Source organism: Lithobates pipiens, unplaced genomic scaffold (assembly GCF_037356315.1).
Source record: "Lithobates pipiens isolate NorthernLeopardFrog02 unplaced genomic scaffold, aLitPip1_a1.2 Scaffold_18, whole genome shotgun sequence".
NCBI lineage: Eukaryota > Metazoa > Chordata > Amphibia > Anura > Ranidae > Lithobates > Lithobates pipiens.
In genome coordinates this window covers 28,477,008-28,486,636 of record NW_027507758.1, presented here as the reverse complement: position 1 = coordinate 28,486,636, position 9,629 = coordinate 28,477,008, and the positions used below count along the sequence as shown (strand labels likewise).

General features: G+C 42.4%; 1 protein-coding gene across 3 annotated transcripts in view; it reads right to left on the bottom strand.

Moving 5' to 3' along the window:
* The window catches only part of GPCPD1 (glycerophosphocholine phosphodiesterase 1), a 150,983-nt gene that overhangs the window by 87,806 nt on the left and 53,548 nt on the right, over positions 1 to 9,629 (bottom strand). For all 3 annotated transcript variants that reach the window (XM_077485504.1, XM_077485505.1, XM_077485506.1), the window contains exons 5-6: positions 8,353 to 8,428; positions 926 to 967 (exon numbers count right to left, since the gene is read on the bottom strand). In XM_077485504.1, coding sequence (XP_077341630.1) covers positions 926 to 967; positions 8,353 to 8,428 — 118 coding nt within the window. The remainder of the gene's footprint in view (positions 1 to 925; positions 968 to 8,352; positions 8,429 to 9,629) is intronic.

Below are 9,629 nucleotides of genomic sequence, written 5' to 3'. Positions count from 1 at the left end.
GACTCTATTAGTACAGCAGGGAATAAATTATAAATAAATATATATTTATCAAATAAGGAAAATACAGTTTTGGGACTTTAAATGAAGAGAGCATTAAAGGGGTGCCCGCCTCCATCCCTACCAATAATATAAAAAAGGAAATGATACATTTCCTTCCTCTTACATTTCTTACTCAATCTTTGTTATTTCATTTTTTATTTTATTATTTTTTTTATTATAGATTTACTCCATGATTTTGCTCCTGATGAGCGGTTGTCGTGCCGCAAAACGTGCCGCGCCTTTATCAATTTTTTAGCTCTACTTTAATCATGGAACAAGATATCATTTAATTTTATTTATATTTAATATAATTTATTATGACCCTGTGTATTATATGCATTAATTGTCCCTGCTGTTTTTTTCAAATGTTAAGGTCTATCGGATTGTGGTATTTTTATATACTGTATGCTTATCCAAGATTTACTAGATAGAGGCTCGATGCCCAACATGTTTTTGTAGAGGCTCGATGCCCAACATGTTTTTGTAGAGGCTCGATGCCCAACATGTTTTTGTAGAGGCTCGATGCCCAACATGTTTTTGTAGAGGCTCGATGCCCAACATGTTTTTGTAGAGGCTCGATGCCCAACATGTTTTTGTAGAGGCTCGATGCCCAACATGTTTTTGTAGAGGCTCGATGCCCAAAATGTTTTATGGTGGATTATGGATTATAAAATATGAATAAATATAACTTTCCAGTCGCTTGACCACATTTTTTTTTTTACTTGCTGTGTGCTTCATTTAAAGTTCCAATTTCTTCCTCCTTTCTCCCCCCCCCCCTTTTTTAAATAAATATATTTTTTTTAATGGTCTTTTTTCCAAACCCATTCCTGCACTGCAAATGCATGCATCACAGCAATCACAAAATATAAAAGATGATTTTACTTACTGTGAAGTCCAAAATCTCCGTCATCTATGCAAGTTTCATCATCTGCAGATATTATATAAAAGAGCAAAGAAAAACAAAGTTTACACATTGAAAAAAAAAATAAAGGCCATTTACAGATCCAGACATAAAGCTCCAGCGATACCTTGGAGGTTACCCCCATCCACGTCCCTCCCCCCCCCCCCCCCCCCATCCCATACTGCTGTCTCCAAGGTCTAGCCTATGTCAGTACATATTTGCTCAAGGGGTCCCCAGAGAGTATTTGAAAATGGATGATAACATGGAAAACCCATTTGTTGTGCTACACAAGAGGAAGGATGAAGCAAGGCGGTTATTATTTGGAAAATGTTTATTTAAAGCTGATGTTGAATATGCTTATATATTTTGCCTTCCCGTTTCCTTTTTCCTCCTCAACAACATGCTAATGACATTTTAAACAAAGAACTTCCATTTTCATTACATACGTTTTTGAAGACCCAATGACATGACAGGCTCTCTTTGCTTCTCTATACAATGCAGGCAGTTCATGGCTGGCAGGAGGGGCCAACAGGGTGCTGTACATAGCTTCCTGAAAACATCAAAGCACCCTGTCTCAGTACTACCATCAGGAGCCCTCGGCCCTGAGGCAAGCAGTGGGGCTGTCTCTTAGAGCAGGAGTTCTACCTTGATGGGTGGATGTCATTCTGGGAGAAGTGGGTGTTCCGAGGTAGGCTACATTTGCTTGCAGACCACCTACAGTGGGTATAGAAAAGAATACCCCCCCCCTTTAAAATAATCACAGGTTGTTGCTTTGCTGCCTAAAATGAGGACAGTTTTTTTTTGTTTTATGCAGCTGTATGATTTGCTCAGTGCAACTTATTACTACATCCAAGTTAAAGATAACACCAAAACGTCAGGGAAAAAAAATAAAAAATAAAAAAACAGAGTTGGAAAAAGGATCACCCCCTCCTAAAAATGACTTGTAAAATCAATCAGGTGTAAGCTAATCACCTTCTCAAATGGCACACAAAGCCATTTGACTTTGATCAGCTGCAGTCATTCTGATTAGCTCAGCATGAAAAGAGCTTTCCTGGAGCATTTCAGTTCCTGATAGTGCAACTGAAGCAAACAATCAGCTATGGGTGGCAAGACGCTGTCGGAAAAGATTTCTGGAATAAAGTTGTGGACAGGCACAAGTCAGGAGATGGATACAAAAACATGTCAAAGGCTTTATCAACACCTAGAAGCACAGTGAAGTCTATTATTAAAGCGGTTCTCCACCCTGAAGTGGAAGTTCCACTCATCTCATCCCTCCCCCCCCCCTCCGGTGCCACAATCGGCACCTTTCAGGGGGGGGGGGGTGCAGTTACCTGGATAATCCAGGTATCTGCACCCACTTCCGGGACAGACCGCCGCAGATGGGCCCCCCGTTGTGTTCTGGGAAACACACATTTCCCAGGACACAGCGGGGACCAGCAGAGATGAGCAGCGAGACTCACGCATGTGCAGTAGGGAACCGGGCAGTGAAGCCGCAACGCTTCACTTCCCAATTCCCTGACAGAGGATGGCGGCGGGGGCAGCAGAGAAACGAGCGATTGCTTGTCATCTGCCGCCGACATCGCTGGACCCTGGGACAGGTAAGTGTCCATTTATTAAAAGTCAGCAGCTGCAATATTTGTAGCTGCTGGTTTTAATATTTTTTTTTTAAGGCGCAGAACCGCTTTAAGAAGTGGAAGGTATTTGGTACACACAGACCCTCCCTGGATCAGGACGTCGCTCCAAACTGGATTATAGAGACAGAAGGAAACTGGTCAGAGAGGCTACCAAGAGGCCTACAGCAACTCTGAAGCAGTTGCAGGAATTTATGACAAAGAGTGGTCATTGTGTGGATGTGACAACAATATCACAAATTCTCCACAAATGTAGCTTGTAGGAGGGTGCAGGAAAAAAGCCGCTTCTCAAGAAAGGCCACATGCAGTCACCGCTGAGCTTTACCAAAAACGCAACTTGAAGATTCTGAGGCCACATGAAGAAGAAGTTATGGTCAGATGAGTCTAAAATGGAATTATTTGGCCTCAACCCCAAACGATATGTCTGATGGAAATCCAATACATCTCACCATCCAAAGAACACCATTCCTACAGTAAAGCATGGAGGGGGTAATATCCTGTTATGGGGGAGGGGTGTTATATTCTGTATCTCTGCAGCAATGACTTGAGTATTTGCCAGGATAGAAGGAAAAATTTGATCTGCTGCCCTCTGCCAGAAAGTTGTCAAAAGGGAAGAAGGTTCACCTTCCAACATGGCAATGACCCAAAGCGCACAGCAACAATGAACACACAGTGGTTGAAGGAGGAAAAAAAAAAGTGAATGTCCTTACATGACCAAGTCAGAGCCCAGACTTGAACCCCATTGAAAATCTGTGGAATGACTTGAAGACTGCAGTCCACAAACGGACACCATCAAATGTAACTGAACTTGAGCTGTTCTGCAAAGAAGATTGGGCAAATATTGCAAAGTCTAGATGTGTTAAGTTAATAGAGACATTCCAACAGGCTAAAGGCTGGAATTAAAGCGGGGTTCCACCCTAAAGTGGATCTTCCGCTGATCGAAACCCTCCCCCCCTCCGGTGTCACAATTGGCACCTTTCAGGGGGGAGGGGGGTGGAGATACCTGTCAAAGACAGGTATTTACACCCACTTCCGGGCATAGACTCCCATGGGAGTCTATGCCTCTTCCTGTCCTGCCGCGCTGTCTGCTGGGACACACACGGGTCCCAGAGACAGCGCGGACAATTCCTATTGCGCTGCGCGACTCGCGCATGCGCAGTAGGGAACCGGGAAGTGAAGCCGATTCGCTTCACTTCCTGATTCCCTCACCTAGAATGGTGGCGGCAGCAGCCGAGAGCCAAGCGATCGATCGGCCTCGGCATCGCTGGACCCCGGGACAGGCGAGTGTCCATTTATTAAAAGTCAGCAGCTGTAGTATTTATAGCTGCTGGCTTTTAATATTTTTTTTCCCCAGTACAGTCCCGCTTTAAAGCTAAATGTGGTTCAGCAAAATAATGAGACAAGGGGGTGATCCTTTTTTCTGACACGTTGGCGTTATATTTATTTTACTTAGATGTAAAAAGTTGCACCAAGTGGATAAAACAAAAAAAAAAAAAAAAAACCTGTCTTCGTTTCAGGCTGCAAAGCAACAAAGTGTGATTATTTTAAAGTGGGCGATTCTATTCTATACCCATTGTATATGTGAAGCTGTGCCTCCATGATTGAAAGAACTGAAATGCAATGAATGAACGGAGTGGACCAGGTACAATCAGGCTGGGGAGGAAAGTGCCAGATGATGCTGGATGTTCTACAGCCAGAAAATGAGGTGGGGTGACTCGCAGCAGCTTCTAATGCACACTGTAAGAAACAGTGAAATTAGAGTAAGCACTTTTGAGCGATATTAAACCCAAAACCAAAAATGTAACATAATGCAGCTTACTAATCATTAGATGTGGTGGCTGCATTCATTCTCTTTTTTTAGGCTTTTTGAAGGAGCAGAGGAGGCACATTAGAACAGCAGCATTGTCAGTCTGGGGGTTGAAAGTGTGAGCTGGAGTTTGGCTTCAATGTTTTAGTGTATCTAAACCTGCTAATGAATTTAAAAGTCATTGTAAAGCCTTTGTTATTAAAAAAAAAAAAAAAAAAAAAAAAAATTTTTTTATACTTACCTGCACTGTGCAGTGGATTTGCACAGAGCAGCCCCCGATCCTCCTCTTCTTGGGTCGCTCTTTGGCTCTCCTGGCCGAGTTCCCTCACAGCAAGCAGCTTGCTATGGGGGCACCCGAGCCGAGTCACAGCTCTGTGTATCCAGTCAGACACAGAGCTGCAGGACCCGCCCCCTTTCTCTCCTCATTGGCTGACTGGCTTTGACTGACAGCAGTGGGAGCCAATGGCGCCACACTGCTGTCTCAGCCAATGAAGAGGGAGAGTCCCAGGCAGATGAGACAATCCTACAACATTGCTGGATCGAGAGGGAGCTTAGGTAAGTATTAGGGGGCTACTACACACAGAAGGCTACAGGGTGGGGGATGATGCTCGAGGCAGAACAGGGACACGTGTGTGTGTGTGTGTGTGTGCCGACAAATCCCTGTTCTATTCTGTGAGGAGAAACAGATTTTTATAGCACTGACTGCTCTATCATCGCCAGTGGTCCCAAAAATGTGTCCGCCATAATGTCGCAGTCCCGATAAAAAATTAATAAAAATTTGCAGATCACCACCATAAAAAAAAAAAGCATAAGAATGCTATAAATCTATTCCCTATTTTGTAGACGCTATAACTTTTGTGCAAACCATTAAATATACGCTTATTGCGATTTTTTTTGACTATTTAAAAAATAATAAATATATATATATATATATTTTTTTTTTTTTTTTTTTTTTTAAATGGGGATATCTATTATAGCAAAAAGTACAAAATATTGTGTTTTTTTTCAAACTGTACGCTTTTTGTTTATAGTGCGCAAAAAAAAAAAAAAACCCCAGAAATGATCAAATACCGCCAAAAGAAAGCTCTATTTGTAGGGAAATAAAGGACGTCAATTTTGTTTGGGTACATCATCGCACGTCCGTGCAATTGTCAGTTAAAGTGACACAGTGCCATATCACAAAAATGGCCTGGTCATTCAGCAGCCAAATCTTCCGGGGCTGCAATGGTTAACACTCCCCTCACCCCAGACTGACAATGCTGCTGTGTCTCCTGTTCTCATTCCTCCAGAGTGGATTTATAATATAGGTGGTCTGTTAATTGCCTGATCACCAGTTGAAAATGGGAAGGGGGGGGGGGGGGGGGGAAGAAGCCATAGATAAGAAAACAAAAAGGCAGCCACAACTAATGATTAATAAGCTGCAATCTATTACATTTTTGCTTTTGGGTTTAATAGCGCTTTAATAAAGGCAAATAGATTGTTGAACTTGCAAGGGATTATTTCCCTTAGCTTAGTGAACGAGTCTACTTCCATCATCCAACCATTTATGATCAAAAATGCATTTATTTTCCCTGCATGTGATGGGTATTCTTGGCAGCCTCTGTGTCCCCCAGTCTGGTTCAGGGGGGGGGCACAGATCACCACCACAGATTAAAGAGAACCTGTCAGATGTAAACAAAATCCTCATATACGTTGGACATTCAGCCCCAATGCATGAGGTTTCTAGTGTTTAGCTGTGGCTGTAGGGCACTGCCCCCCCCCCCCCCCATCCCCCGGTCCTGGCAGCCTGTCAAACTAGAAGAGTCTGACAGCTGCTGCAGCTGGACAGGGCTGGGTGGTACTTTAACTCTTCTATTCCTTCTCTCTGCCCAAGCCTGGCAGCTCGTGTGTTCATTCATCAGAGATGTCATTTCAGAGGAAGCCAAGCTCTGTTTTCCCTTTCAATGACTTTGTGCAATTTCAGAAGAATACAATTAGGGTCAGCACGATCGGTGCAGGTGATTTGTGTAGGAAGTCTTTATTGATACATGAAATTCTTCTCATCTAAACAGAGGATCTCTAGTTTCCCCAGTTTTGGATCATTACTTTAATAATGACAAAATCAAATACTCACTGTAAATAGAATGTCACCATAAAGCAATGTGTGCACAAGATTTAAAATGGGGTTGATTTACTAAAAACCAGAGAGTGCAAAATCTGGTGCAGCTCTGCATAGAATTATTTTTTGTTTGTTAAAGCTGAATAGAACAAGATGAAGTTAGAAGCCGATTGGCTACTATGCACAGCTGCACTAGATGTTGCACTCCCCAGTTTTAGTAAATCACTCCCATTGTGTCCTATCAGGCTTATTTTATAAGACATTGAAAAGTAAAATCACTACGGGAGAGAGAGAGTTACTAAAACTGGAGCACACAGAATCTGGTGCAGCTGTGCTTAGTAACCAATCAGCTTCCAGGTTTTATTGTCAAAGCTTAAAGTGGTTGTAAACCCACATTGGAAAAAAAATAAAAAGACCTGCAAGACAAAAAGGCATACAAGCTCATTATTTAATACTCACCTGAGATCGAAGCCCCCCTGCGGTGCCAGGACACAGCATCGGCCGGCGACATTTCTCCCCAGAGTTACTTCTGGGTATCACAGCTCCGGCGCTGTGATTGGCCGGAGCCGCCACGGACGTCACTCCAGCGCATTCACGTGGGAGCCGCCGGTAACGACACACTCACTGAAGCAAAGGGCACATGCGGGCCCATTGCTTCAGTGCGAATGTACAGATGACAGCGGCACATGCAGACGCGGGGGATATCCGGGGTAGCTATGGGTTAAGCCTCATTATAGGCTTACCTGTAGCAAAAAGTGGATTGTAAGGGATTACAACTTCCACACTGAGGTGTTTTACAGGTGTTTTTTTTTTGTTTTTTTTTGCGCTAGAAACAGTGCCTGTAAACTGCATCTTCTGCAGCCCCAGTGTGAAAGCCAGAGTGCTTTCACATGTGGGCGATGCGCTTGAAGAAAAAAAAAAAAAAAAAAAGAAGTACTGCAAGCGGCATCTTTGGGGCAGTGGGGGAGTGCTGTATACACCACTCCTGCCCATTGAAATGAATGGGCTCCGCTTCGAAAAGCAGCGCCAAGTGCCATCCCCCTTTTAACCCCTTCTGGGGGTGTTAAAAGCACCCGCTATAACAGTGGTAAAGCGTCGCCAAAACTAGCAGAGCTTTACCACCGACGGACCTGCCGCTTCAGTGTGAAAGTGGCCTAATTGAACAAGGCTGAGCTGCATCAGATTCTGTGTGCATCAGTTTTAGTAAATCCCGCCCAATGGCAGGAGCCACACCCCTTTACATAGTAAATTTCATGCATTAAAAAAAAAAAAAAAACTTTTGGCGGGATATTTAAAAGGCACAACTTACACTCTAGTACTGGGGGGGGGGGGGGGGGGGGGAAATAATACATTTGGAAACTACAAAATTGTAACACTAAAACAAATGAATTAAAAACATCATGCGGTGTTGGCGAGAACGGTTAGCATGCTCATCTCTGGCGCCCAAACATCGCAAGATGGGTGGCGGTAATCGGGGCACGCATGCACCCAAATGCCAGGAACCACCAAAAATTTGTCATCTTGGACACCGGAGGGGAGTGAGGTTGATACCCCCCTGTACAATTAAGTTAATTAGGAGCGTCTTATATGAAAGACTTTTAGTGTTAAAATTTTGTAAAACAAACGATTTTATATACTGAAGCATTGTGTAAATTGTACCTTAAAATAATCCCACCACAAGTTTTTATAAAAAATAAACAAATAAATAAATAAAAATCTGTTTTACAATTTTTTTGTGACCAGATGAGGAAAAAGATGATACGGGTTACTGCACTTTGCCCCTCCTTATTAAATAAGCCTTTATGTATTTTTTACTCATTCGCCATGCTGTGTGTAGGAAATCTAATACAAGATCCCTTGCAGTAAATGGCCATACCTAAAGGATTTATCGATCGTGGCTGTAGATGGGTCTCCCACTTGTGAACTATGACTTGGCATGGACCGCCGGTGTTCTGCAAGTTAAAAAGTTAATGAACTGCATTCACGAATAGCATTACACCACTTTACCCCAATGTTTACCCTATCAAGATTGGCGTGAGAACTGCCAGCAAGACCCCACCCCCCGTTACATTCATTCACCCAGATTAATTCTCAGGGATACATTCATGTAAACCATAAATTAATGAGAAAATATTTTTCTATACCTATAGAAAGGGACAGAGCGATCTCAGACAAAAGGTTTACATTAAAAGTTGAATTTTAATAATTTTTGCACTTTTACATTGGTCCAGCATGAACCAATGTGAGGAAGCATGTGCCATACCAGTGGGATCCCCCTGGAATTTGTAAATCACTGTAGTAAGCACAGCCAAAAAGCTAAACGCACACACGCACACGCACGTACAAAAGCTGTAACGTGAGAAAGTAAGACACAAAGAAACCAAAACACATTTTGCACAATATAATTAAAGTAGAACTATAGGCATTTTTTTTTTTTTCATTTGAATAAAGCAAGGGAAGGTTAGAACCCCTGTCGGATTTTTTATTTTTTTGCCATCTGTGTCCCATTGGGGAAACTTACCTTCACTTCCTGTCCCATAGCCAAACAGGAAGTGAGAGGAATTCCCTGTAAATTAACCACTACAGCTCCGGAAGATTTACCTCCCTTCTGGACCAGACTATTTTTTTGCGATACGGCACTAAGTTAAATTTAACGGACACAATTGCACGGGGGCGTCAGACGCTGTACACAAATAAAAGGTTTGTCCTTTCTAATAGAGCTTTTTTTTTTTTTTTTTTTTTTGGTGGTATTAGATCACCTCTGCATTTTTTATTTTTGTGCTATAAACAAAAAAAAAAAAAACCACACATCAAAATTTCCTTATTAATTTAGGCCAATATGTATTCTGCTATGTATTTTTGTAAAAAATTTATATATATATATATACACACGGTCGGACTTTTTGACAACAAACATGCAAATTAGCTGTTTTGGAGCAACATCCGACCGTGTGTACGCTCCATCGGACAAACTTTTTCAGTTTTCATCGGACTTTTGTTGGCTGTGCGAACGGACAAACTTTTTGACAACATAAGTCCGATGGAGCAAAGTCTGACCGTGTGTACACAAAAGCATCAGACTTTTGTACAAGGTACAAACACGCATGCTCAGAACCAATGCAAAAGATCAGACTACAATACAGAAGTTGACCA